Source organism: Symphalangus syndactylus, chromosome 4, assembly GCF_028878055.3.
Source record: "Symphalangus syndactylus isolate Jambi chromosome 4, NHGRI_mSymSyn1-v2.1_pri, whole genome shotgun sequence".
NCBI lineage: Eukaryota > Metazoa > Chordata > Mammalia > Primates > Hylobatidae > Symphalangus > Symphalangus syndactylus.
Genome location: NC_072426.2, coordinates 68,256,411 through 68,270,888, shown reverse-complemented (window position 1 = coordinate 68,270,888; position 14,478 = coordinate 68,256,411). Strand labels below are relative to the sequence as shown.

At 42.1% G+C, this 14,478-nt stretch overlaps 1 protein-coding gene across 8 annotated transcripts in view; it reads right to left on the bottom strand.

Annotated features, from left to right (window-relative positions):
- The window catches only part of MASTL (microtubule associated serine/threonine kinase like), a 36,787-nt gene that overhangs the window by 5,606 nt on the left and 16,703 nt on the right, over positions 1-14,478 (bottom strand). The window contains exons 8-12 of one of the 8 annotated variants that reach the window (XM_055274969.2): positions 12,523-13,659; positions 10,107-10,248; positions 5,548-5,562; positions 2,005-2,118; positions 1,499-1,600 (exon numbers count right to left, since the gene is read on the bottom strand). In XM_055274969.2, the coding sequence (XP_055130944.1) occupies positions 1,499-1,600; positions 2,005-2,118; positions 5,548-5,562; positions 10,107-10,248; positions 12,523-13,659 (1,510 nt within the window). The remainder of the gene's footprint in view (positions 1-1,498; positions 1,601-2,004; positions 2,119-5,547; positions 5,563-10,106; positions 10,249-12,522; positions 13,660-14,478) is intronic. The other 7 variants (XM_055274971.2, XM_055274973.2, XM_055274972.2 and 4 more) reach the window with 7 other exon arrangements.

Sequence of the window (14,478 nt, the reverse complement as noted above, 5' to 3'; positions counted from 1 at the left end):
AGATTGTTCTAGATACTTGAAATTAATAATTTTTTTTGAGCCAGAGTCTCACTTTGTTTCCCAGGCTGAAATGCAGTGGCGTGAACATGGCTCACTGTAGCCTCGACTGCCTGGGCTCAAGTAATCTTCCTGCCTAAGCCCCCAAGTAGCTGGAACTACAGGTGTGCACTGCCTTGCTTGGCTATTTTTTGTATTTTTTGTAGAGACAGAGTTTCACCATGTTGCCCAGGCTGGACACAAACTCCTGAACTCAAACGATTGCCAGCTGCAGCCTCCCAAAGTGCTAGGACTATAGGCATGAGCTACCATACCCACCGATTAATAAAATTTAATGCATGAATACAGTATTGCCATTTGACCACACTAAATTTTTTTTTGCCTCTTCTACCATGTGACACATTGAATTTTCATGTAGAATAAGGACCAATATATCAATGCATACCTAGAGGGGAGAAATAAATCGAATTATCTTTGTACCAATTTAGCAGTCAGATTATCTGTAGTATTATATTGGAACTTGATTTTTTTTTTTTTTTGAGACACAGTCTCTGTCGCCCAGGCTGGAATGCAGTGGCGCGATCTCTGCTCACTGCAATGTCCGCCTCCCGGGTTGAAGCAATTCTGCCTCAGCCTCCCGAGTAGCTGGGACTACAGGTGCACGCCACCACGCTGGGCCTAATTTTTGTTTTTTTTTTTTTTTTTTTTTTGAGAGGGAGTCTCACTCTGTTGCCCAGGCTGGATTGCAGTGGCACAATCTTGGCTCACTGCAAGCTCCGCCTCCCGGGTTCACACCATTCTCCTGCCTCAGCCTCCCAAGTAGCTGGGACTACAGGTGCCCGCCACTATGCCCGGCTACTTTTTTGTATTTTTAGTAGAGATGGGGTTTCACCAACCATGTTAGCCAGGATGGTCTTGATCTCCTGACCTCGTGATCTGCCTGCCTCGGCCTACCAGAGTACTCGGATTACAGGCGTGAGCCACCGCACCCGGCCAATTTTTTTTTTTTTTGTGAGACAGAGTCTCGCTCTGTCACCCAGGCTGGAGTGCAGTGGCGCGATCTCGGCTCACTGCAAGCTCCGCCTCCTGGGTTCACGCCATTCTCCTGCCTCAGCCTTTCCGAGTAGCTGGGACTACAGGCGCCCGCCACCACGCCCGGCTAATTTTTTGTATTTTTAGTAGAGACGGGGTTTCACCGTGGTCTCGATCTCCTGACCTCGTGATCCGCCCGCCTCGGCCTCCCAAAGTGCTGGGATTACAAGCGTAAGCCACCGCGCCCGGCCCCCGGCCAATTTTTGTATTTTTTAATAGAGATGGGCTTTCGCCATATCAGACAGGCCGGTCTTGAACTCCTGACCTCTTGATTAGCCTGCCTCAGCCTCCCAAAGTGCTGGGATTACAGGCGTGAGCCACCACGCCCGGCCAGAAGTTGCTATTTTTATAAATATTCACCATCTGCAACAAATCAATGGTAAAACAGTGTATTAACAGAAAACCATACCTTTCATTCCAGCTCTCTTTGTATCATCAATGGTTAAAAGTATTTCTACTGCACTTTGAGCATTATCAGATAACTTTTCTTCACCTTCTGGCCAAGGGATATCTAAAATTATACATATACAAATAAACTTGTTTATCACTGCTCAAAATAATAGTATCCAGAGATAAATGACTACTTTTTTTTGTTTTTCGAGATGGAGTTTCACTCTTGTCACCCAGGCTGGAATGCAATAGCGTGATCTCAGCGCACTGCAACCTCCACCTCCCAGGTTCAAGCGATTCTCCTGCTTTAGCCTCCCGAGTAGCTGGGATTACAGGCGCCCGCCAACATGCCTGGCTGTATTTTTTTTTAGTAGAGATGGGGTTTTACCATGTTGGCCAGGCTGGTCTCAAACTCCTGACCTCAGGCGATCCACCCGCCTTGGCCTCCCAAAGTGCTGGGATTACAGGCATTAGTCACTATGCCCAGCCAGTAAATGACTATCTTAATAGGAGAAAAAGAATCACCTCTTTTCAGAATATTCTGGAATACTTGTTGTGGTGTTTCATCATTGAAAGGGGGAATTCCTGTTAGAAATTCAAACAAGCAAACTCCAAGTGCCCACCAGTCTACCGCAGGACCTGTAATTCAAGAGGAAATAGCTAAAGTTGCAAGCATTCTCTACAAATATTTGATGAACAGAAATATTAATTGTGGAGTCCTAATTAGGGAAAACAAGTTAGGCTGGTAGGACCAGGGGGAAGCAAAAAGAAAAAGCAGATAAGCTGCAAGTCTGCCTGTCCTCATGGTCCAGGATGCACAGCCCTCCTGTACAAATAACTCACAACTGTCCTGTGCCCAGCTATCACCAGACCCTTGACTGATAGAAAAATGCAAGGTAGAGCTGGGCGCGGTGGCTTATACCCGTAATCCTGGTACTTTGGGTGGCTGGGGAGGGTGGATCACCTGAGGTCAGGAGTTCAAGACCAGCTCAGCCAACATGGTGAAACCCTGTCTGTACTAAAAATACAAAAATTGGCCAGGCGTGATGGCACATGCCTGTAATCCCAGCTACTGGGGAGACTAAGGCAGGCGAATTGCTTGAACCTGGGAGGCAGAGGTTGAAGTGAGCCGAGATCATGCCACTGCACTCCAGCCTGGGCGATAGAGCAAGACTCTGTCTCAAAAAAAAGAAAAGAAAAGAAAAATGCGAGTTAGCTCACTGCAACCTTGGCATTATCAGTACAGCATGTAGCCTTCTCCGGCACAAGCACCATCCTATAACATCCCTAGCAAGCCTTTGTCTCCTTGTAATCAGCTCCCCTCTTGGTGACTTGCTCGTTACATCCTTACAATGTATTTTCCTACATCGTCTAATAAATTTGCCTTTCTTTACCTACAACTGTCTTCGTCAATTCCTTTACTGCCCACACCATCAGCCCCAGATAGTCACTATCTGCAACATTAGTATATGAACATTTCAGCATAATCGAAAGTGCAAAAACCCACATTGTTTTCACTTGGGCAATGCGATAACTGCTTTCCTCTTTATTTTCCAAGAAGTTTAGATTACCAATTACCACAGCTGGTTAAAGAGAAGATAAAGCCATTTTTTTCATTTATTAATAATTTCTGATATTCTGGATATGTTATGTATCCTACATCCTAAAATTATTCTCTAAAATAGGCAGACTACTACTCAATTTCATATCAGGAAATGTAAACATTTACATGATTATTCTGTATCCCACACAAGGTATGAGATAAGGCAGCAACATTTATAGTAATTGGAGGAAAGCCTGGTAACTAGGAAAGGCCTTAATTACAGAGTATTTTAATGTGGCTTTATTCCTTTTAGGAACAGAGAGGGACAAATTAGTTTAACAAAGAATATTCACTTAAACTATGGTTTCAAGAGGTAAGTAGGAGATGTCTTAAGATATAGGTAAAACTGATTTCTAAATAAAATATTCATTGGATGCAAAATTTATATACAAAGCTTTTTTTCTTTGTTTGTTTTTTGAGACAGAGTCTCACTCTGTCACCCAGGCTGGAGTGCAGTGGTGCAATCTCTGCTCACTGCAAGCTCTGCCTCCTGGGTTCACGCCATTCTCCTGCCTCAGCCTCCCGAGTAGCTGGGACTACAGGCGCCCGCCACCATGCCCAGATAATTTTTTCTGTATTTTTAGTAGAGACAGGGTTTCACTGTGTTAGCCAGGATGGTCTCGATCTCCTGACCTCACGATCCACCCGCCTCAGCCTCCCAAAGTGCTCGGATTATAGGCATGAGCCACTGCACCTGGCCACAAAGATGTTTTTAACAATTATTTTAAATATGATCTTATAAACTATAAACTGGTTATACTTTAGTTCTATGAACAAAGTGTTTCCTAAGAAAAGGTTAATTTTAGTTCAAAAATGGGTAACTTCAATATAAATTAAGAATAAGAATCCTAGTCTACTGCTAAATTTGCCTGAAAGTTACTCTTTAAAGACAACTTCACAAAATTCTTTACTGTGGTTAAACAACTGCCACCATTCCATTTTAAGACAACTAGGAAAGCATTGTGGAATCTGATCTTAGGAAAAATAGCTGCATGCATTTAGAGTGCCATTTTACCTGCGAGCCATATAATCCCATCTTCCCTTAAAGGAATACAAAATGCAAATATTCTATAGGCTTCTATTTCTATAATACTATAAAAACATACAAACCACCTCAGTTAGTAGGCCTTTCAAGCAGCACTGAGAAAGAATTATCCCAATGGATTAGATAATGTAACCAAATAACAGAAAAGTAGGGAGGAATTAGAAAAAAAAAATTTACTTATTTTACTTAGGTTAGAAATTAGACCCCTTTTACCAGCTCAGCCAAAATATACTTGTGTTAAAAAAAAAAAAAACATGATTTCTCCATGGATATGCCACACATACCCATATACTTAAGTCAAAGTCTAATAAGATCACATAACGGAATAAAACTTTGCAATTATATGTTATTAGCCACAGAAAAAGAACAGATTTGTTTTACATTGCTGGCTTTCTAATTCAAAACTCATTCCTTTAGTTTATAGGGATATGTTGATATTGTTACACTTTTTTATTTTCTAATGATAATAAAATTAAAAGATTTCGAAAATTAGAGCCCTTCTGTAGTTGTTAATTTTTTTTTTTTTTTTGAGATGGAGTCTCACTCTGTCACCCAGGCTGGAGTGCAGTGGCGTAATCTCAGCTCACTGCAACCTCTGCCACCTGGGTACAAGTGATTCTTCTACCTCAGCCTCCTGAGTAGCTAGGATTACAGGCATGAGCCACCACACCCAGCTAATTTTTATCCTTTTTTTAAGTGGAGATGGGGTTTCGCCATGTTGGGCAGGCTGGTCTCGAACTCCCGACCTCAGGTGACCTGCCTGACTCGGCCTCCCAAAGTGCTGGGATTACAGGCGTGAACCACAGTGCCCAGCGATTTTAAATATTTGTATCAATACTATTTCTTTTTTTTTTTTTTTTTTTTTTTTTTTGAGACGGAGTCTCGCTCTGTCGCCCAGGCTGGAGTGCAGTGGCGCAATCTCGGCTCACTGCAAGCTCCGCGTCCCGGGTTCACGCCATTCTCCTGCCTCAGCCTCTCCGAGTAGCTGGGACTACAGGTGCCCGCCACCACGCCCGGCTAATTTTTTGTATTTTTTAGTAGAGACGGGGTTTCACCGTGGTCTCAATCTCCTGACCTCGTGATCCACCCGCCTCGACCTCTCAAAGTGCTGGGATTACAAGCGTGAGCCACCGCGCCCGGCCGTATCAATACTATTTCTTCTGTTATAATAAAAAAGACTGCGTCTTCCCTCTGTGCTACCTTTAAAAGTTGATGAAAAATGCCTCAGGCCTATTATTTCTTTTCACAGAGAAGAACCACCTCTCTGTCTTGCTGCTCAGAAAACAGAAGACAGTTCATTTTTGTATTTCACAAGTGAGCTAAAAGGAAAAATAGTTTTTTATGCAATGTGATCTAGTTATACTTTGACTGTTCAGTTTAATGTGCTTTGCCGCATTACTTTATAGAGAAGCTCACTCACCGGAAGTCAGAAATCCTGCATGTAAGAAAACAGAGTTAGGTACACTGTATTAAAATTATTAGAGTCCCCTCCCTCATCATTCACTGAACTGGGCACCAGGTATTGTGCCAGATATAAAGGATACGAAGACGATTAAGAAAAATCTCTTTTCCCAAAGAGAAACCAGCCTACTCTGGGAGAGACAATACAGACAATTTTAACACACTAAGCTGAAACAAAAAGGTGCACATAAAGTTACGGAAAACTCAGGACAGAGTCCCTGGCTCATCTCAGCTGAGAGGCAAGATGGAAGGGCATCAAGAAGGTCATGGTTGGGCCTCAGCATGTTGTCAGCATGTTGTTTAGCTGAGGGAACTAGATGTCTCACTAAAATAGTGGCAAGATGCTATAAAATACATCTTTATGTTTGAAGCTTACTTTCACACTGTGTCCTAAGTTAGAGATAATGCAAATTATAATACAGAAAATGGGCTAGCAAATCTGTGACAGAGCAAAAGAGGCACTATATAAAAATCAGTGCTCATAGGAATTTATTTGCTTTGGCTAAGCAAGAAAGAGGAACATTAAATGTGTCTATTTCCAATATTGTAGAGATTATTAATATCAGTTACTGAGTGCTTCCAAGGAATTCAGGAGTGCTATGTAGAAGGCAGAAAACTCACACTCTTGGCTGGGTGTGGTGGCTCATACCTGTAATCGCAGCACTTTGGGAGGCTGAGCACTTTGGGTGGATCATGAGGTCAGGAGTTCAAGACCAGCCTGGCCATGATGGTGAAACCCCATCTCTACTAAAAATACAAAAATTAGCCGAGCATGGGGGCAGGTGCCTGTAATCCCAGCTACTTGGGAGGCTGAGGCAGACAATTGCTTGAACCCAGGAGGCGGGAGTTGCAGTGAGCCAAGACTGTGCCACTGCACTCCAGTCTGGGCAACAGACTGAGACTGTCTCAAAAAAAAAAAAAAAAAAAAGAAGAAAAAAGAAAGAAAACTCAGTCTCCTCAAGAAGTTTTCTTAAGCTTTTGTAGTGGAGATAAATTAACAATTAGTTACAACACAGGAAGAATGGCATAAATTTTAAACAGTTTCTAATAAGGTAACATAGAAGTGAATAATTTCCAGTAGTTGATCAAAGGATGCTTTATGGAAGAGGTAACATTTGAAATGATGAAATGAGAAGGAATTTGACTGGAAGATACTAGGAAACTGGCTTTGCTCAAATAAGGTTTAATACACAAGCAAAATGGGGAAGACCTGAAAATTAAATGTATTTAAGAAATGGAATGGGAACATAAGGCATATAAAGAGACTCTTTGAGAGACAAGGCTGGTATGAGAGCTATAACCTCAAATGTCATGATCAATTTGGGTTTTACTTAGCAGCTAAGAGGGAGCCACTGTAGTTTTCTGAGAAGGGAAATAGAATAAGCCATGTGATGGTTTTGGAAGAAAAATCTGGTGGCAATGATTATTGATAATAACATGAAGTTGAAGAGATCAGATAGAAGGGCACTAAAATAATAAAAGAGAAAGATGAGTTCTTAAAGAGAACAGTGGCAGAGAAGAAAATGAGAGGTGAAATGCTGCAGAGATCTAATTGGCTGGATTTAAATGCTTCAATGTAGGAACAAAGATTGTGTCACCATGAAGGTGATGAAACTGAGGTAGGGAACAGAGGAAGAGCTAGCTAGATAACAAGCCCAGTTTTTTTTTTTTTTTTTGAGATGGAGTCTTGCTCTGTCACCCAGGCTGGAGTGCAGTGGCATGATCTTGGCTCACTGCAACCTCCGCCTCCCGGGTTCAAGCTATTCTCCTGTCTCAGCCTCTTGAGTAGCTGGGATTACAGATGCACACCACCACGCCCGGCTAATTTTTGTATTTTTAGTAGAGATGGGGTTTTACCATGTTGGCCAGGATGGTCTTGAACTCCTGACCTCAAGTGATCTACCCACCTTGGCCTCCCAAAGTGCTGGGATTACAGCCATGTGCCACAGCACCAGGCCCCACAAGTCCAGTTTTGACACCCAACGTTTGAAAGACCAGTAGAATACTGAATAGCCAGATTGGCTGTCTGTCTGCTGCCTAGAGAAAGTCAGGATTAGAGACAGAGATTTGGGAATCATCAACATGGAGGTGACAACTGACGTCATAGGAGTGATGAGATGAACAGGGAGCACGTGTAGGGCAAAAAGGGTAAAGGCAGAATCTCCAAGAACTATATTTAGAAGAGGTAAGGAAGGAACTGAAGAGCAGCAACAGAGGTCAGGGGAATGAGAAGAGACAATTGGATTTGACAATAAGGAAATCACTGGTGCCCATTAAGAAGTTTCAGTTTGGCCGGGCGCCGTGGCTCACGCCTATAATCCCAGCACTTCGGAAGACCAAGGCAGGCAGATCACCTGAGGTCGGGAGTTCGAGACCAGCCTGACCAACATGGGGAAACTCCATCTCTACTAAAAATACAAAATTAGCAGGGCATGGTGGCGCATGCCTGTAAAATCCCAGCTACTCGGGAGGCTGAGGCAGGAGAATCACTTGAACCCGGGAGACAGAGGTTGCAGTGAGCTGAGATCGTGCCATTGCACTCCAGCCTGGGCAACAAGAGCAAAATTCCATCTCTAAATAAATAAATAAATAATAAATAAAAGAATTTTCGGTTAAATAGTGAGATGATGATCAAGTTACCAGAACAAAATAATCAAAGAAAGAGGAAACCTTTGAGAAGTTAGGCAATGATGGGGAGACAAGGGTGGAAACTTATTTTCAGGCTGAGGATAAAAGCCGGCAAGGAAATAGAAACAGAAGAGAGGGTGTGAGAGGTGGGGTGGGGAGGATGAAACAGATGATCATGAAAAGAGCTCAAAGAAGAGAGAAGTAAGTAACATCAACATGTAGAAGAGGCTCATGTTATGGGTTGAACTGTGTCCCTCCCAAAAAAGCTATGTTTAAGTCCTAACCTGTACCTAAGAATGTGACCCTATTTGGAAATGGGTTTTTGCAAATATGATTAATTAGGTTAAGATGAGGTCATACTGGAGTAAGATGGGCTCCTAATGACTGATGTCCTTCTCAGAAGCCAGCCCTGTGATGATAGAGACACAGGGAGAACACCATCACAGAAAGAGGGAGAACTGGAATGAGGCATCTTCAAGTCAAGGAACACTGAGGATTGCCAGCAAACCACCAGAAGCCAGGAAGAGGCAAAGAAGGATTTCCCTACAGGTTTCAGGGGGAGTATAGCCCTGTGACACCTGATTTTGGACCTCTAGCTTCCAGAACTGTGAAACAATGAATTTTTATTGGTTTGAGACACCCAGTTTGTGCTATAGCATCCCTAGGAAAATGAATACAGTTCATTTCAGAATGCAGGAACAATTTTCAGAGAGAGAAAGGGAAGAAAAGAAGATAGGTGAAAATGTCATCTTTTTATTTATTTATTTATTTTTTTTTTGAGACAGAGTCTTGCTCTGTTGCCCAGGCTCGAGTGTAGTGGCGCGATCTCGGCTCACTGCAACCTTGGCCTCCCAGGTTCAAGCAATTCTCATGCCCCAGCCTCCCGAATAGCTGGGATTACAGGTATGCACCACCATGCCCAGCTAATTTTTGTGTTTTTAGTAGAGATGAGGTTTCACCATGTTAGCCAGCTTGGTCTCGAACTCCTGGCCTCAGGTGATCCACCTGCCTTGGCCTCCTGAAGTGCTAGGATTACAGGCGTGAGCCACCGTGCCCAGCCCTATCTTTCTATACTTATGTTCTGTTTTGAAGGATGATGGTTCATTTCTGGCTTGACTCTTCTGGTAAGGATATAATTGAGAATAAGTTCTAAACAGGAATAGGCTTCTGAAGACTGAACAGAAATTTAGACCCAACATTGTGGTCCCGAGCCCAAACTCCATCCAACCTGAAGAAACATTAAGAGGTAAGATAGGCCAGGTACGGTGGCTCATGCCTGTAATCCCAGCACTTTGGGAGGCCAAGGTGGGTGGATCATCTGAGGTCAGGAGTTAAAGACCAGTCTGGCCAACATGGCAAAACTGTCTCTACTAAAAATACAAAAATTAGGCGGGCATGATGGTGGATGCCTATAATCCCAGCTACTCAGGAGGCTAATGCCGGATAATCACTTGAACCTGGGAGGCAGAGATTGCAGTGAGCCGAGATTGCACCATTGCACTCCAGCCTGGGTGACAAAAGAGAAACTCTGTCTCAAAAAATAAAAAAAAATTAAAAAAATAAAAAAATAAAATAAATAAAAGAGATAAGATAATATCAAAAGTGGCAGGTGGGACTTCTCTGGAACATTGAGACTGAACCAGAAGGCAAAGGACAAATGACTACATGTACTCCAGCATCTGGTCTTTTACATTCAGAGAGTGGGACAGCCATGGCCACTGCTAGTTTATTTTCCTATGATAAATGCCATATATATATATATACACTAGATGAGTTCATTTTCTTTTACTTTAGGTAATGTAAGTACTGAAGAAATTTTTTAAAATTTAACCTTGAAAGATAATATAGTGATAGATGACACTTCAAAAACTCAAGACGTGCATGCCTTACCATGGGCCCTGCCTAGTAACAGCTCGGGTGCAAGGTAGTCTGGGGTTCCCAGAATTCGCCCATCATCAACAGGGACTGCCCCTCTTCTCACACTCTTCGGAGTTCGGTATGGAGTTCCCGACTTGATCTGATTTGGGGTCTGCTAATTCAAAAAGGGTTTAAGAGATAACAAATATCTTAATTCCTTTTACACTGAATAGAAAATGGTGAAACACACAAGCCAAATAACTAGCTCATAGGCTACTAAGCGTAAAAGATGTAGTCAAATTTTTGGTAAGTTTTGAAAATGAATGCATAATTAGTTATAATTATGAAAAAGTCCTTTTATCTAGTGAAGTTCAAAAGCTTAGACAACATTGATTATTCCAATAAGATCTACATAAGAAACAATAAAAAAAACTGCAAGAAAAATGTTCAGTGAAAAAATCTGCAAGAAAACTGATAACACGGACTAGTATAAGCTTAAGAAGAGCCACTGAGGAAGGCTATGGCTAACAAATGATTAAGACAACACATAAGACAGAACTACATATAACCTCTTGTACTAAATAGCATTTTAAATTTTTTAGGATAATTTGTTATTTCACAACAACTTTTTTTTTTTGAGATGGAGTTTCGCTCTTGTTGCCCAGGCTGCAGTGCACTGGTGCGATCTCGGCTCACCACAACCTCCGCCTCCCAGGTTCAAGGAATTTTCCTGCCTCAGCCTCCCAAGTAGCTGGGATTACAGGCATGCACCACCATGCCTGGCTAATTTTGTACTTTTAGTAGAGACGGGGTTTCTCCATGTTGGTCAGGCTAGTCTCGATCTCCTGACCTCAGGTGATCCTCCCACCTTGGCCTCCCAAAGGTGGTGTGAGCCACCACGCCTGGCATTCACAACAACTTTGTAAGACCAGCAGGACAGGTGCCATTATCCTTTACAGACATTTGGAAAAATTGCAGGTCTGAGGTTAAGGGACTTCTAAGTCATTTAATAGTAAGTCTTGGGTAGAAAACTCAAGTTTCGAAACATAAATTCAGGGGTTACACTTTTTATGTTATGATGTTTTCCCAAAGGAAGAAAAAAAGTAAAACTTTGGGTTGGTAAAGGTTTAGAATATACAGAATAAGCTTTGAAACATATATTTTTTGCCGGGCATGGTGGCTCACACCTGTAATACCAGCACTTTGGGAGGCCGAGGCAGGCAAATCACAAGGTCAAGAGATCGAGACCATCCTGGCCAACATGGTGAAACCCCATCTCTACTAAAAATACAAAAATTAGCCGGGCATGGTGGCACACGCCTGTAGTCCTAGCTACTCAGGAGGCTGAGGCAGGAGAATCACTTGAACCCAGGAGGCAGAGGTTGCAGCGAGCCAAGATCGCGCCACTGCACTCCAGCCTGGTGACAGAGCAAGACTTTGTCCCAAAAAAAAAAAAAAGAAAAGAAACATATTTTTCAACTTTTATTCTGTTAAGAAGAGATCATCGGCTGGGCGCGGTGGCTCACGCCTGTAATCCCAGCACTTTGGGAGGCCGAGGCAGGCGGATCACGAGGTCAGGAGATCGAGACCATCCTGGCTAACACGGTGAAACCCCGTCTCTACTAAAAATACAAAAAATTAGCCAGGCGAGGTGGTGGGCGCCTGTAGTCCCAGCTACGCGGGAGGCTGAGGCAGGAGAACGGCGTGAACCCTGGGGGGCGGAGCCTGCAGTGAGCCGAGATTGCGCCACTGCACTCCAGCCTGGGTGAAAGAGCGAGACTCCTTCTCAAAAAAAAAAAGAAGAGATCATCTAAATATGTCCTTAGAAGGCAGTAAGGTAGAGTGGACTTAAATTATCTCTGGCCGGGTGCAGTGGCTCACACCTGTAATCCTGGCACTTTGAGAGGCCGAGGTGGGTGGATTGCTTAAGGTCACGAGTTTGAGATCAGCCTGGGCAACATGGTGAAACTCTGACTCTACTAAAAATACAAAAATTAGCCAGGTGTGGTGGTGGGCCCCTATAATCCCAGCAACTTGGGAGGCTGAGGCAGGAGAATCGCTTGAACCTCAGGGTGAAGTGTGCAATGAGCCAAGATCACACTACTGCACTCCAGCCTGGGCAAAAGAACGAGACTGTCTCAATAATAATAATAATAATAATTTTGTAACTAATAGTACTGTGGGGATCAAGTGAAAATATGTGATTGTATTTTCTTAGAAAAGTACATAAAACTGCACAAATGGAAGGAGGCATTACAGCTAAAAATAATAAACATGATTTCTACCAGCTTTACCTTTCTGGGTGAAAACTTCCAACAGCCCATAGATTCTCAACAAGAAGAACAAAACTATATGATTAATACCGCATAGTCTAGCTTAGAGGCAAATGTCTGTCTTCATAGTTTTTCTAAAATCCAAAAAACAAAGTGTTAGAAAGTTATAAATATACCTGATGTGGCATACAGGATCTTCTTTTTTGAGTAGGGGTTACAGCCATGGGATATGAACCACTGTAGGCACACGAAATATCCATTGCATCTAAAGAAGTCATGTTCATTCTGGATGGTTCTGAGTTATTGGATGCATTAATATGACTGTTAAAACTTCGAAAAGCAACAGCATTTCTTTTAGAGGCTAATGTTTTCAGCACCTCCAAAGGAGGGCCTAACATTTTTTGGTTACTCTCTTGTACAGCAGGGTTCTTGTCACCTTTTGGTGAGGTCTTTTCTTGGCAATCTGGTGATACAATAAGTGGATCTTCAATATTTGATTCTTCAAAAGAGGATTCTTTGATGCTTCTATCTGGATCTAAGGGCTGACTTTCTAATGGACTTTCCATTATAGAAATTCCAGGAAAAGATGAATCAGAGTTCATAGAAATATTTTTAGCTCTATCATCATCAGAACATAGAAAACTAGAACTTAAGTAGTCCCTCTTACTATTCTTTTCACAGTCTTCATCGAGTTCACACATAAGGTTTTTTGCTATCATTGGTATAGGTAATTTTTCTGGTGTTCGTTGTTTATCAGTAAAAGAATTGACAATGTTCTCCTTATTAGCACAGTCATTTTGTTGACTTTTGTGCACTGATAGCTTAAGGTCCTGCACTTCAACTGTTAAGCCTGTATTTTGATTTGTATAACAATCTGTCATTTCGTTATGCTTATATTCTACACAAGTTTTTTTACTCTGTATAATTTTTTTACAAGGACTGGAGTCAACCAACTCAAAATTTCTTTTTAAACTTCTTTTCCCAAGGTGCTCTTCAGATATCCCACCAGAATCCACAGCCCACTGATTTGACTGATGGAAACCTAACTGACTTGTGTCAGTGTCCATATTTATATTATTTACATCCAGTTCTACTGCTTCCCAAGAAACTTCCCCAGAGAAGCATTTTTTAGCAAGGTTTACACAAGAGCGTCCAGTGGTGGGAAGGGCACTGCTATTATGAATGGGAGAAAGAGCTAACTCCAGATCCTTCTTATTGAAACCTTTCGTCTCAATGGCATTTGCAGATTTTGCGCATAACTTTTCAACTGCATTCCAACTCGTCATTGTTGGGCCCAATGCTTCGTCACTTTCCTAAGGGGAAAAAAATATTTGTTTTAGCTATATAAAGCTGAGATCCTTTGACCTTTTAACTATGGTCCACTAAGGTAGGATAAATGACCCCATAAACTATTATGCTACCTGTTCCCACTTTCGAATGGAAAAAATAAACAAGAGAATTAAAAAGCAATGTAAGCAATTATAAGCTTATATACATTATTCTGAATGAAACGGTCTAAAATTTAAATAAATTATTCTATAATACTTATTTTGATCATATATCACAGGTTACTTAAACAGGACAAATTAACAGGCAACATATTCAGGCACACTTGGGAGTAAGGCTGCATTATGTACATATCTATTTTGCAATAGGTATATGGATGATTCTGGTTTTTTTTTTTTTTTTTTTTGAAACGGGGTCTTGCTGTCGCCCAGGCTGAAGTGCAGTGGTGCGATCTCAGCTCACTGCAGCCTCCGCCTCCTAGGTTCAAGCAATTCTCCCACCTCAGCCTCCCAAGTAGCTGGGATTACAGGGGCACACCACCACGCCTGGCTAATTTTTGCATTTTTTTTTTTTAAGTGGAGATGGGGTTTCACTATGTTGGCCAGGCTAGTCCCAAACTCCTGACCTCAGGTGATCCACCTGCCTAGGCCTCCCAAAGTGCTAGGATTACAGTCGTAAGCTACCACACCTGGCCTGGATGATTCTGTTTTGAACTGCAAAATGCACAGGGCTTCAAATTTAGTCAATGAAAAATTATAGACCTAAAATAGTGTCAGTGTAAATATATATCACTTCATATAAGTATTAAAAAACCAAGCTGGTAAGGATGAAGTGACATTAATGGT